Raw genomic sequence first — 14,593 nt, 5'->3', positions numbered from 1 at the left:
AGTTACCTCGAGTGTGTGTGTGTGTGTGTGTGCACGCGTGTGCGTGTGCATGTGTGCTGAGAACACGTAGGTCTACTCTCTTAGCAAATTTCAGGCACACATAGGGGGGTGGGAGGATGGGTTAGCCTGGTGATGGGTATTGAGGAGGGCACATTCTGCATGGAGCACTGGGTGTTATGCACAAACAATGAATCATGGAACACTACATCTAAAACTAATGATGTAATGTATGGGGATTAACATAAGAATAAAAAAAAATTTTTTAAAATAAATAAAATAAAATATGGAGCTAATGCATCCAGCTTCTTAATGATATTCAGAGTCTTTTATTCTTAACCATAAAGACAAGTTTTTAAAAAAAATTCTTGTGATAAAGAAATATTTAAGCTCAGCAATGCTTTCCCATTAATTTCAGATTTTTCATTTATTAAAGCATGTGTAATATATTAATTAAAAATAGCATGTAATTGTCTCTCTCTATACTTACCCTTTTATTTGTGCAGATGTGTAATTACCTAGTTGGGATGATGTTTATCATATGCTAATGGTTTCTTTTCTGAATGTAAAAATTTTGGGGGTGATATGTGTTTTTAACTTGAATAAAGACATTATAGCAAAATAATACACAATTAAACACTTAAATGTAAAATGATAATGATAATAATGATGATAATAAAATGATTACACAAACTTGCAAAAAAAAAAATTTCAGGCACACTTCATAATGTCATCAACTATAGTCACCGTGCTGTACAGCAGACCCCCAGGGTTTATTCATCTTTTAACAGAAAGCTTGTGCCTTCAGCAGCAACTCCTTATGGCAGTAAAAACTATCCCAGGCAACCTCACCCTAAAATCACACATCCTGTGTCAAACAGAACAAACACTAACTGGAACTTGAAAGGAGCGAAAACTACCCGTAAGTGAAACCACCTGTCTCTTGACACATTCAAGCCCATTCATGCAAATTTCCAGCTGTCAAGGCGTGGATGGGCCACCAGACCCTCCTTTTCCGGGGGCTTTAGCAGAGTTCCAAGCTCCACGGCACGCTTTCAGGGATCCAGGGTAAACAGCAGACACTTCCACTTTTTTTTTTTTCCCGAATGACAAGTGCCTACACTATTACTTTGATTACTAGGTCTGTATCTGGGACTAAGTAAGGTTATGTTTGGTTTGGGTTTGTTTTTTAAATAGATTTTATTTCTTTTTCTTTCAGTTTCACTGGCACTATGTAAGTTTAACATGTAGGGCATAACTACTTGACTACAATATATTGTGAAATGATGATCACAATGAGTTTCGTCCACATCCGTCATCATCTCATATAGATACAAGAAAAAAGAAAAGAGGGAAAAAAAGAAAAACTGATTTTTCCTTGTGATGAAAACTTTTAGGATCTATTCCCTTAGCAACTTTCAAATACATCATACAGCAGTGTTAACTGTAGTCCTCAGGCTATAATTATATATATCCCCAGTACTTACTTATCTTACAACTGGATGTTTTACCTTTTGACCAGACTTTATATTCCAGAGCAGTCTAAGGTTCACAATGTGAAAATTAATAAAAAGACACCTCACTGAAGTGGACTCTGGGTGCTAGAAGGAGGGTCTGGGTGGGGAGCCCTACTATTCAATGTCAATTACAGGAAGAACTGTCAATCACAGACCCTAACAGAAGAATCTCACTGGAGGGGCGCCTGGGGGCTCAGTCGGTGAAGTGTCTGACCTTGGCTCAGGTCATGATCTCAGGGTCCTGGGATCAAGCCCCACAGCAGGCTTCCTGCTCAGCGGGGAGTCAGCTTCTCCCTCTCCCTTTGCCTGCCGCTTCCCCTGCTCATGCTCTCTAATTAATAAATAAAACCTCAAAAAAATCTCGAAAGAATCATCAATGACAGGCCCCAATGGGAAAAATGCCTTGCATCTCCTACAAGAAACCCACCACCCCCATGACTCGGCCCATAAGAAGCCATCATTATCCTAAACTCTTGCTTCTCTCCGATGGACTTTTTTTTTTTTCTTTGAAGATTTTTTTATTTGACAGAGAGAGACACAGTGAGAGAGTGAACACAAGCAGGGACAGTGGGAGAGGGAGAAGCAGGCTTCCCACTGAGCAGGGAGCCCGACGCAGGGCTCAATCCCAGGACCCCGGGATCATGACCTGAGCCGAAGGCAGACGCTTAATGACTGAGCCACCCAGGCACCCCTCCAATGGACTTTTGTTCAAAACAACCCTTCCCAACTTCTTCCTTCTTCCCCATAAAATAATGCTCCTCCCCTTTGTTTGTTGGACTTCCCTGTGATTTTTACCACAGCTTGCTAGTTCCGGATTGCAATTCTCTGCTATTCTCGAAGAGACTCATCTTTTGCTAGAACATAACTGGGAACTGAAGGTACAGAGAGTTCCCAAAGGCACCCTGCCCCCCACACAGGGAGAGGCGCCCCCCATGTCCACACACCCCACCAGAGCCCCACATTTGTTGCAACTGATGAACCTACAGTGACACATTATTATCCAAAGTCCCACAGCTTCCATTAGATTTTCCTCCTGGTGTTGGACCTTCTGTGGATCTGGACACATTTATACTGACATGTATCCACAACTATAGTCTCATGCAGAGTAATTTCACTGCCCTGTAATTCCTAAAAACCCACTTTCACTTTCAACCACATAGTGTCCTGGGTGAGGCAGCAGAATGGGCTAACTGTGCCCATAAAGCAAGCAGAAAGGACAGGACACAACTGAAGATCTCAGAGTCCTCTAGCACTTCTCAGCCCAAGTGGTCCCCATTACAGGACCCAGAGAGTAGAAACGGCTCTTTTTCAGTGGTGACATCCAACAGCTTACCTACCAGGCTCCACGCTCTCCCCAAGCATTGGCTTCAGTGCGTCCCACCTGAGGTCAAGTTGACTTCCTTGCGTTGCTGAGAACAGGTGACAAAATAGTAAAATTTCTGCAGTTTTACTAGCCAAAGTCCCATGAACTAGAAGAGGGGACAATGTTTTATTTATCTTTGTATCTCATTGCATAGCATACAATGTCTCCCCAAAACTTGCTCAGATGGGAATGAGAGAAGCCAATGCCTTGCCCAGGTTTCCCGACACGGCCAGTACCTTCCCCCGCGTTTCCACATGTACTTAAGTTTGGCATTGTTGTTATGGGTTCTTAGGATATCACATCTGCCCTGCGGTTCGAAATGAGGGAAACAGACCCCATTCTCAGCCCACAGAGAAACCAGAGAGCTAGTACAGGGATAACTGTTCCCCAAGATCTTTCTCCTATGCGGATGGCCCTCTACTCTCTAACATCTTCCATGACCACTTGTGCACTAAGCTGTGATGGTTTTCCAAAGGCTCACTTCTTCCCACCCCAGCCTTCCCAGCAACAGGGGGAGTATTTCCATCAATGCTTAAACTAACATATAAAAAGTCAGGGCCTCCGTTATGCTGTTTTTCAGTTCTGTACAAGCCGTTTAAATGGACCCAAACAAAAAAGTGTGTAAGATTTGCTAAGAACTTGGTCTAAAAATTCTCATGGCTCTCCTCCCAGAGCCCCAGCGCCGGGTTTTCCCTTTGGCCTCATTTCAGAGACAAAGGCTGGAAAATCACATCTGGGCAGGAATGTCCAGGAGAAGTCTGGCGTTATCCCGACAGCACACGAGCTGAGACCCGGTCTTCAGTGATTTGGGAAATACTTCCATGGAAAAAGTGCGTCCTCTCGGCAAACAGTTACAAATGCCCTTTGAGCCGTGACAAGTGGTCGGGGCTATCACTTCTGCTTTCAGCAAACCCCAAGAGAAAATATGATCCCACAGATCAAGTACTGAGACCTGGCCTTAAATCTATTAATTCCTGGGGCCAGTGTTAGTGGAGGAGGAGGTCTGGGAGGTTAAAGACAGACTCCTCAGACAGACCCACAAAGTTGGGTCAGTGGAGGCAGGAACACATCTGCAGCCTTTACCAAACAAACTGCTTTCACACCAGGCTGGGGGCATCACGGGCACTGAATAAAGACTCACTAGACCAAGGTATTTGTTGTGCTTGGCTACGAAGAACAAGGATAATTTCAGGAGCATGGTAGGGTAGAAATTTTGTCACAGTTAAGTCAAAAGTTGGCTTCAAGGTGAATTGGAAACAGTAAGTGAAACTCTAAGTCTCATTCCCAGAAGGACAGTCACGAGGATGGGGGATGACATTTCAAGGCTAGTGTTTTTATTCATTTTCACATGAGAAAGATGAGCGCAATTTTAAAGGGAGAAGGATATGACCCCTTTCATGTGCCCCCATCATACTGTTAGCTTTTTGAATTCACTACTCATTCAATAATTTTCTTTTTATTGAGCACCAACTGTATGTGAGGAATGGCACAGATGCCAGGAATACTTAGGTGAACAAAACAGATAAAGCCCCTCTGCTCAAAGAGATTGTGTTACCCGAACTTGATTCTTAAACAAACTCCTTAAATTTCTTGGAGAAAAGCTCCCTGAGCTCCTGGGAGTCCGGCCAGGGCCTGTGTGTGCTGTGGCTGTGAATGCAGCCGCAGTGACTTGGCCTGATGCCTTAGATGATCCAGCCCGGGCCTCCTATACACGTGGCTCTTCCTGCGGGACAAGGACCGAGTCTCTTGTCTGTGTATCCTCAGCCTGGCAAAGTGTGGGCTGGGGAGAGAAGACCAAATCTAGGAAATGGGTCAACTCCACACAAGAGAGTTTACATTTGCTTGCTTGTCTGTCTTTAACCCCAGAAGGCTGCTCATGGGTGAAGCCTGGTGCCCAAAGTCCCAGAGAAGCGTGGGTCTGGGCAGAGCTGACAGAAGGACCCTGATTTGATGACGACTCTGGTGCTTGATTACAAGCACACTGCCAACTGAACGTCTTCATTTTAAATACATGACTATTGCTAGAAGATTCTTTTTGTGCCATGCCTGAAAGATCAGAGAGATAATGGTAGGAATAAGAAGATACTTAGAAGAGGGGCTCCTGGGTGGTTCAGTCGGTGAAGGGTCTGCCTTCAGCTCAGGTCATGATCCCAGCGTCCTGGGATTGAGCCCCACATCAGGCTTCCTGCTCAGCGGGGAGTGCTTCTGGCCCTCCTCCCTTTTGTGCTCTCTCTCAAATAAATAAATAAAAATCATTTTAAAAAAAAGAGAGAGAGAGAAGATACTTAGAAGAGAGGTACTTCAGGAATTTTTCTCAATGAAATGCGATAAGCTATCACAGTTGACTGAAATCACCAACTGCCTGAAAATCCTCTGGATCCACCCGGAAAGTAATCTTTCCTTCCTCCTTATCCTGACAACCACCCCAAGGAACAGCCGAGTCTTCACTTCTTGGAATCTGGGTTCAGAATAGGTAGTTTCCAGTCAAACGGGGCCTGAGGGCGAGCGGAGGAATGCTGAGCTCACACTGCCCCCTGCTGGCCGCTCTCCCCCTAACAAGGAGCACATCCGACTTCTTTTGCTCCCACTCCAGTAGAAAAAGAAAAACAACAGAATGCCCCCACAAAAGTCAAATGTTTTTATTTCATATAAAAAAAATTTGTACAGTTTTAGTTCCTATGTTTAAGAAAAAAAATCCCTAAAATTGCCATTATGTTTAGATCCACTGCAAACTGTAAAAACAAGCTTTTTATATATTAAAAAAAAATTTACATTTTACAATTTTCTACATGCATGCACAAGGTCTCTGTAACCCAAAAAAAAAAAAAAAGAAGAAAAGAAAAAGAAAGAAAGAAACGAAAAAGAAAGAGAGAAAAGAAAAAAAAAAATCTAGATTCAACAGTGGCAAATTCTACATTTACAATCTCACTTGGAAGGGACCTAACACAAGCCCCCTTCCTTTCGCGCACAGAACAAATCACAACAATCACACACCAGGACCGAATCCATCAGCAGATGCTGCCCTGGGGGAAGGGCAGGGGAAAGAGAAGACAGACAGACAGACGGACGGACGGACAGATAGCAGGGAGGGGCGAGGGAGCTCCTCGGGCCCCACAGAGGAGAGAAGCACAGACTCTGGGAAGGGGTGTTTCGGGGGGTCCCAATGCCTCTTCACAGGTACCGTGGCGGGGTTTGCAACAGGAATGCGGAGCAAGAAATGAAAGGCTCAGATGGGACAGGCATGGGGAGAGACGACGAAGATCAAAAAGAAATAAGCGAGAGTCAACGGAGCATGAAGGGTCGTGTCAGAGAAAGGGGACCGGTGGGGACGTGGCAGTGTGGCGGGGCGGGTGAAGGCCTGAGGTGCAGCATCCCCAGGGTGCTCCAAGGCGATGACAGGAAGGCCTGGTGGGGGTGGTGGGGAGGAGCTAGGACGCTGTGGAGTCACAGAGACCCAGCCACACGTCCGGTGTCCTGGGGGAGTGGGAGGGGGGCCGCAGGTAGGTGCGCCCCCACAGGAGAAGAGTAAGATAACCCAGCACGTGGCGGGACTGGCGGAGCAGGGCGGACAGTGCGCCAAGGGCCTGGGCCCGCGGCGCGCCCCGCAGCAGTTCACAGCATGAAGACAACTCCCCGTGCGGGAGAAGCAAAGACACACGCAGCCAAACACTTGACAACTCATCCTGACACTTCACAAAATAATAATAATTATAATAATCGTCAAAGAAAACAAAGATACCACAGTTGTGACGCAAAGGACCAAAACACTACCGTTCTCAGTCACAGCCCTTAGTGCTTAGAGAGTTGGGGGAAAGTCTGCTTTTTGTTTTAGGAAAAAGGAATGAAAAAATCACAGTGATTAAAAACATGGCAGGTTCTGAAAATAAACACTCCCCCGCCCCTAACGTAGGGCCGCAACCAAGAAGCCAAACACGTTCCGTCTGCCCGCCCCAGCCCGGTCCTTCCGTCACCCCACACCCCGCTCCTGCCCACCATCCAGGCCCCGTTTTCCAGGAGAGTGAGGTATTTAGAAATGTGACCCAGGAGGGACTCCTCTGAAACCAGGTCCTTGAAGAGAAGAAAAGATGCCTTCCCACAACCCCCAGGATAGGATGCATTTCCCTCGGGCACTGCCTAAGTCAGCCCCCAAGCCACACCTGTGGGCATCGGGCTCAGCGCAAACTGAAGAGCCCTTCTCTAGAAAGCGGTGGGTGGACAGATATGCTCTTTCAGAGGGAACAAGGGGGAAAGGCCATCACGAGGCTCCATCACGCCCAGGCCGTCCCCACACACAGGAAGCCTCCGTCAGAAACCAGTGCGGATCAGAGCTCACGGGGCACCCCGCATGGCAAGAACCAGTGAGTCTGCCAGAAGATGGGCCTCAGAGGGGGCACGGCGAGTTACTCAGAGGCCTGGCCCCGGGGCACATGCAGCCCAGCCGCGAACGGCCCTCCCCGTGGACCCCAGCTGGAGGGTCCAGTTCCCTCGGCTAAAACTACGTCATTGAAACACGTCTGAGTGAAAGGCTCAGATGTAGACTGAAAATATGTCTTAGAAGGCCAGTGGATTTTGCTCAAAACGAGACCTAAACTCTGGAAAATTCGGACTGGGTGTAGAGACTACAGAAGCCCAACAGGGTGAGGCACGGATACCCATGAAGGCGGCAATCCTGGCCCCTCACCCCAGCACTGAGGGAGACGAGCGCCCAGAGAACCAGGCAGGGAGACAGGAGGGCACCCTGGCCAGCCAAGGAAAAGAGACCCCTGAGGCAAAGAAGTGGGCTTAAGGCAGGGGACGAGGGGGCTACTGGCTCCCCCCAAAACGAGATGAGGCAACAGGTCCCTGGCACTGAGAGAAGACACACGGGGGGGGGGGGCGGGGAATGTTGGTCTCAGACCTTGGGGGTCGGGTCATGGTCTGCAAGCCACTAAATCTGGGCTGGCGTCTGTCTACTTGCCGTCCTTCAGCAGGAAGGGGAAACCTGCCCCAGCAAGGCGGGAACGAAAGTACAGGTAGGTTCGGAGGGCAGGGATCTGTGATGTTCCCCGGGTCTCTCCCGTCCTTCGCTCAGAGGCTGCCCAGGGTGGACCCAGTGAGGGAAGGCACTGTCCCCCATGGCCCAGGAAACGTGGTCACAGAGGGCTTCTGCCTCAGTTTGCCTGTGGTCACAGACCATACAACTCAGAAACAGAAGGTAGAGACTTTGGAGTGAAGGGTAGGATCTTCCCTCGCTCTGAATGTGTGTGGATGTGCAGGGGAGGCTCTGACAGCCGAAGCCAATGACCGTGGCGGGGAGACCCCTGACTCGGGCCGTGTTGGGGGGGGACGCAGGGGTATCCTGCCCCAAGAACTCAGCGTTTGTACCGGGCAGGCTGAGCGGGCAGGAAGAGTGGATAACCCACCACCTGGAGGAGTTTGGCACCATGGCTCTCTGGAGTCATGTCTGTGCCCCGGGAACACCCTGCTGGGGCCACAGTCGGCATTGCTACAAGAACCTGGTTCAGGGAGGGTGGGGGCTCAGGGGGTCCCCGCCCCCTCTCAGAAGAGACCGCCATCCATCCGGGAGGGAGAGGGAGGGTGAGAGGCACGGCTTCCTGCAGGATGACACCAAGTGAGGGCTGGGGAGAGAGAGCGAGCTTCCCAGGCTCTGCTGACGCAGGTGGCCTCTTGAGGCTCGTGTGGGGCAACTAAGGAGGAGGGGAGCAGACGGGTGAGGGGTCAATTCAAGTAAAAGTAAACGGGGGCAGGAGGCCGAAGGGCGGCGGGAAACGAGAGCCGAGCCCTCCCCCGCCCGCAGGAGCCCCGCGCCCCCCCTGCCGCCGCTGCTCGGTCACACCGAGGTCTCAGACTGCAGCCTCATGACAAACTTGTGCGACTTGGGATCCACAAACTCCTCGGAGAGTTTGAAGAAGGGGACCTTCTTGGTGCTCACCACCAGGCTGAAGTCCTGGCGTTTTAAGAGGAAAACGATGCCGTCCTTGAGCCCGTTGGTCACCGGCTCCTCGCTCACCAGCGTCCACTGTTTGGCCAGCCAGCGTTCCTTGTGGTACTGGATGGTGGGTCCGGCCGCCAGGTACCGCTCCAGGAAGGCCTGGGGAGAGGCCAGGGGCTGCGTGGGCATCTCTCCCACCCACCTGCCACCCTCGCCCCCTGGGGGCACAGCTTCCAGAGACAACCAAGATGTCCCCCAGCTCACGCTCTGCTTCCACGCCATCTAGAACATTAGAGCAGAAAGGGGCTGGGCTCCTCTGCTTCAGACCCTTGTTGTAAACATGGGGAAGCGGAACCCACAGAGGAGGGGGGCGCCCAGGGTCAGGACCTGCGCCCCCACTTTCCCCGCCGCAGGCTAGGACCGCGAGCCCTCCCTCATTCTTGCTTCCCCTGCATCGGCTCTCACGGAGCCTGTCACCCTGCTCACCAAGTGTGGTTGGGGACGCAATTCTAGGAGGCTGACAGTAAAGTTGAGGGGAGGGTAACAGCTCGAAATGAGCACAAAGAACACTCGGTGGAGGTGAAGGGGGATGGGGGGACTCGGTGTGGCAACAGCAGAGCCCTTACAGAGATGGGAGTCAGGTCTTAGCCATTCCCGGAAGAGTCTGGAAGCTGCCCCTGCCCCTCACCGCCTGGGAACTTGACTCCGAGCAGAGGCAGGGGGTGGGGCAGGGACGGGAGAAGAGACCACAAGGCGGAGCGGGAGCAGAGGAGGGCAGGGCTGCAGGGCTGGGTGCAGCGAACCCCGTGGCAAGGAAGGCCGGAGCGGGGAGAGGCGGGGTGCTGGCAGCAGAGTGAGCCTACCTTGGGCGTCATGTCGTGAGTGATGCAGAACTCGAGGTGCTGCAGGATGCTCTCCATGGTGTGGTAGGGCTGCTGCTTGGTGGTGCGCAGGTACTTCTGCATGGCACGGGCCATGGAGGCGAAGATGGCCTGGGCTGCCTCCCGGGGGTCCATCACCTCCCTCGGGTTCTTCTGCTCCTCTTCCTGCAGCCGCTTAATGTGAGTGAAGGCCTCCTCCACCGCCACCACAAGCCTGGGGGACAGGAGGGGCCTGGACCACACGCCCACCTCCCGTCCTTCCCTCAGCTCCAGCCCTCCAGCAGCCTGAGCGAGGCCAGGCCTCGGGCACCCCCCGCCCCCCGCCAGAACAGCACAAACCCACCTGGAGCCAAGGGCTGGGCTCGGGGGGCTGTGTGCGTGTGGGGGTGCACATGCACAGTGCGATGGGGGGGCAAGGCAGGAGACAGCTGTAGAGCTCCAGGAGCCGAGTGCAGGGACTCCAGGGTCAAAGCCAGAGACAGCCAGGGCCTGTAGCAGACGCCGTCCTACCTGAGACCCCCGAATCACGCCTCGCTGGCTGACAAACTACCAGACAAGCACAGGGCATGGGCAACGTTAGCATCTGCCTGGGGGGTGGGGTTGCAAGGAACGGACTACAAACCAGGAAGAAATAGGCAAGGACCCTAGAGCAAAATGGCAGAGGTGAGACCTGGTTGGCTGCAGACACGCAAGCCCTCAGCGGCCGGCCGTCAGACAGAGAATGAAAACGTTCGTGCAGCACTACTCATCAAGACAGGCAAAGAGGAAGAGGACTAGAATCCAAATGCCGCTGAGGGGGTGCAAGGCACCCGTGAACCACCTCGCTGCGACAAGACGCCACACACCGGATCAAGGGCAGCAGGGGTGAGTCTCAAAAATGGTGTTAAGGAGGAAGCAGGAAAAAGAAGTCAATTTACATTAAACGCATACAGACACATGGCGGCGTCTGGAGACCCAGGAACCTGGAACCTGGGGTAGCTGAGGGTGGGATTCTGGGCTCAGAAAACTGTGGCTCGTGTGCGGCTACAGTTCTGTTTATTCTTGTGCTTCTGTGTCTCGGTGCAGCTCCTCCTGAAAAAACCCTTTTATCTCGGGTGAACCAAGGGAAAAGCTTTCTCCTGGTGACAACCAAGGTAATAAGGGAAGGAAATGTCTGCTACGGGCCAAGAATGGTGTTAGCAGGACAGGAGATCCAAAAACCCTGCTTGGGGCAGAAGGTGAAGGGCGTGTGTGGCATCGCTGGGTTCCTTCCCACCAGGGCCATTTCTGAGACAACGGGAGACATGCTGGAATGTCAAAGAAACAGCACTGCTGGGGGCGCCTGGGTGGCTCAGTCAGTGAAGCGTCTGCCTTCAGCTCAGGTCATGATCCCAGAGTCCTGGGATCGAGTCCCCTGCATCGGGCTCCCTGCTCAGCGGGGAGCCTGCTTCTCCCTGTCCCTCTGCTCCTCTGCTCATGCTCTCTCTCAAATAATTAAATAAAATCTTAAAAAAAAAAAAAAATGGCATTGCTGGGACACCAGCCTCATGTCAAGACAGGGGAAGGGATAACTTCCTCCCTCAAAGCCTAGAGACCGGGTGAGGAGGGGCAGAGGGCAAGGCGGATGGTCAAATGCCGGGGCCCTCTCCTGTCGGAGGCCCCGTGGAAATCCCAACACACCACGGTGGGACATGGCAGCGGCAGGCACCAAGAAAGACTCTTCAGGCATGACTTAAGTGTACATAATAATGTGAACAGGAAAAAGGAAGGAGTGAGAACAGTACTTAGGAATGTACCAAGATATGAGTGCCAGAACCTCATTTTTTGCAGGTAAAAAGGTACCATCAGCTAAGCAGGCCTCCAAGAGCTACTGGTAGGAAGCCCAGTCCAGCCTCAGTCCCCGCTGCTGCAGGCAAGGCTCACATGGTTTGCCAGGTCCCTGCTCCACGGTGGGAGGCAGAATTCCAAGATGCCCCGTTCACCTCCAGCAGGTTCCCGGCTCCTGGCTATTCGGTTCACTCCATACGTTTTGCACACATAATTCAAGTGCCGAGTCAGTTGACTTGGACATTATAAAAGGAGATGACCCTGACCAGCCTGATCTTATCACATGAGCTCTTCAAAAGCAGAGTTTTCTCCAGAGAGAAAGAACAGGTCAAAGGAAAATTCGAACTACCGTATCCTGACCCGTGAGATCAGGTGACAAGGAACGGATTCCAATGACCAGTGAGCTTGGAAGAGGACCCAGGCTCAGGTGGGCGTGGTCTTGATTTTGGCCTTGACACTAACTGAGGGCCTGACCGGCAGGACTATGAGCTGAGAAGCGTGCACTGGTTTATGCGCCCAGCTTACGGAATTTGTCCTGGCAGCCACAGGACACGGATGCTCACAGCGCACCCCATCCTGACGGGTGCACAGGCCTGCTGGTCTTCCTCTCCCGGCCAGCCCACACCCAGCGGGCCCCCAGGCTCCCCCGGCCTGTCCTCACCCGGCGGGCCCCCAGGCTCCCCCGGCAGGTCCTCACCCAGCAGCCCCCAGGCTCCCCCCCCACCCGCCCATCCATATCCGGCAGGCCCCCAGGCTCCCCTGCCCATCCTCACCCAGCAGGCCCCCAGGCTCCCCCGCCCATCCTCACCTAGCGGGCCCCCAGGCTCCCCCGGCCCGTCCACACCCGGCGGGCCCCCAGGCTCCCCCGCCTGTCCTCACCCAGCGGGGACCCACCTGGCCCTGCGCTTGCGCACCCTCCGCTCATGCTCGGCCTCCTCATAGTAGTACTCGTTGTGGCTGTTGTCCCGCCGCCGAGCCGCCGCGGCGATCACAGCCCGGGACTGGCCTGTGGAGTTGTTGGTGCTGTTTTCTGCACAGGAGCAGGAGAGACGGGCACAAGTCACTTCAGGGCATGCTCGCTTCCCATCCCAGGAAGTCTGGAGACAGCAACCTGACGCATCCGCATCCGGAGGAAGCTGTGCCCACCCCCGGGCGGTACCGCCACTCCCAACCCTCCTGGCCACAGCTGGGAGAGGCCCACAGGTCGGCCACTGGGAGCGCCCCGGGAGGGCAGGAGTCCTGCACATGCTCCTCCTGGTGCAGGAGGACCTGGAGCTCAGAGAGCTGAGGGCTTAGGACCAGAGCTGGTGAGCAGACGCAGAGAAGTCAGAACGGGGCGGGGACATGCCGCAGCGTAAAGGGACGGCGAGGAGAATCAGCAGCTAACACCAGCCACCTGGAATCCAGGGAAATGACAGAAGAAACGGGGCTGGGGAAAGCAGGGGAAGAGGCTGACAAAAACAGCAAGCAGAGTGAGCAGGGCGAGCAGATACAGAGCCCTGCTCCGGGAGGGGACGGGCAGGAGGGCAGGGGAGCAGGGCCGCTCACCCTCTCCGAGGGAATACACCTTGAAGCCAGACACCTTCTTGGCCAGGACGGACTTGGGCAGGTTGAGGAGGGCAGGGTTGTAGACGGGGAAGTCATGGTAATACTTCTCCAGGATCCACACTGCCACGCGCTGGATGCTGTGGGGGAGACGGCAGGAGGGGGAGGGAGAAGGGACAGACAAGGGGTGCCGGGGGAGGGAGACATCAGGGCAGATGAGCAGGGCCGGAAAGGACAAGGACAGGGACAAGCTGCTTGCAAGAAGCCTGGCTCAGGGCCTGAGGTCGACTTACCAGGCTCCCAAGCCTTCCCCAGGGCTGGGCCTGCTAGTCCTTCCCTGCTGTGCGGAAGCCCAGGGGAGGAAGGGCATTGGGCCTGGGTCCCCCAAAAGGGTCACCTCACCCCCTCCAAGACTTCCCCAAGATTCCCTCCGGGGCCGGGAGGTGCTCCTGATACTCCGTATGGCCTGGCGGGGGTGCAGAGGAACTCCCCCGCTTTCTCTTCCTCTGGGGGTCCCTCCTCTGGCCAGCTCATCTCAGTGACCACTCACTTGAGGGCTCACCAAGGCTGTGCCTCCAAGAAGGCCAGGAAAGTGATTCCCAAAAGCCCCCGTTCGTGCCCCTTTGGTCCAGCCCTCTTTAAGGTCGCCACTGGTTCACTATTCTCTCCCCACTGCTAACTCCCAGTCCAACCTGCCCCGGGACCCTGCGCTGTTGAAAACCTACTGTGTGCAAAGTATTGCACTGCGGCCTACGGCCCGCCCGCCCCACCGGCCTCTCACAGCCCTGCAGGCCCCTGGCCTCCTCCCAGGCCCGCGCCCACACCTGAGATGGCCCACGTTGTAGAAGCGGCTGGCGCCATCGGTGGAGCGCACGACCTTGAGCGTGAACTGCGGCTGCAGCTGGCGCAGCTCCAGCAGGACCACGGCCAGGTAGTGCACGAAGAGCAGGGCGTCCACCAGCGACACGGCGAACTGGACCACGCCCTGGTAGCTGCGCTCGCGGGCGTCCAGGATGCGCACGCCGTAGAAGAGCCAGTAGGACACCACGAGCAGGAAGACGAGCACCATGAGCAGCGCGCGCAGCACGAACACGCGGGGCAGCGAGGCCTTGGGGCGGCGGAAGAACAGCGCCCAGCTGCCCAGCAGCAGGATGAGCAGCTTGAAGGCCACGGAGATGAAGAGGCCCTCGCAGGCCGTCCCGCAGGGCTCCAGCTCCTCGCGCCACAGCAGCGGGGGCAGCAGCAGGAAAGCCAGCGGCGTGAGGAACGAGAGCAGCGCCAGCGTGGCCCCGGCCGCCACGCCCAGGTGGCGGGAGCAGTCCAGCGGGACACTGTCCTCCATGTCCTTGGCGATGCGCGTGAGGTCATCGTGGGAGATGCTGTGCTCGGAGGTGCCCGTTACTACTGTGGTAGTCTCCCCCCAGTTGTCATCCTACAGCCAAAGGGGCCGAAGCCCGGGGGGGGGGGGGGGGGGGTAGGAAGGGGCAGGGGCGGGCGGGGCAGGGCCCACGATGACCTCACGCGCATCGCCAAGGACATGGAGGACAGTGTC

At 54.1% G+C, this 14,593-nt stretch overlaps 1 protein-coding gene across 3 annotated transcripts in view; it reads right to left on the bottom strand.

Moving 5' to 3' along the window:
- Positions 1 to 5,519: 5,519 nt before the first annotated feature.
- Positions 5,520 to 14,593, bottom strand: part of VANGL2 (VANGL planar cell polarity protein 2) — a 12,138-nt gene continuing 3,064 nt past the window's right edge. Inside the window, exons 3-8 of one of the 3 annotated variants that reach the window (XM_021681906.2) lie at positions 13,866 to 14,473; positions 13,045 to 13,181; positions 12,391 to 12,526; positions 9,673 to 9,904; positions 8,810 to 8,968; positions 5,520 to 8,564 (exon numbers count right to left, since the gene is read on the bottom strand). In XM_021681906.2, coding sequence (XP_021537581.1) covers positions 8,229 to 8,564; positions 8,810 to 8,968; positions 9,673 to 9,904; positions 12,391 to 12,526; positions 13,045 to 13,181; positions 13,866 to 14,473 — 1,608 coding nt within the window. In that variant the 3' untranslated portion in view covers positions 5,520 to 8,228. Of the gene's footprint in view, positions 8,969 to 9,672; positions 9,905 to 12,390; positions 12,527 to 13,040; positions 13,182 to 13,865; positions 14,474 to 14,593 lie in introns of all 3 variants that reach the window. The other 2 variants (XM_044916284.1, XM_021681907.1) reach the window with 2 other exon arrangements.

The sequence above is a fragment of the Neomonachus schauinslandi genome, chromosome 6 (assembly GCF_002201575.2).
Source record: "Neomonachus schauinslandi chromosome 6, ASM220157v2, whole genome shotgun sequence".
NCBI lineage: Eukaryota > Metazoa > Chordata > Mammalia > Carnivora > Phocidae > Neomonachus > Neomonachus schauinslandi.
Note: the sequence above shows the minus strand (reverse complement) of the source record. Positions and strands in the feature narration are given on the sequence as shown.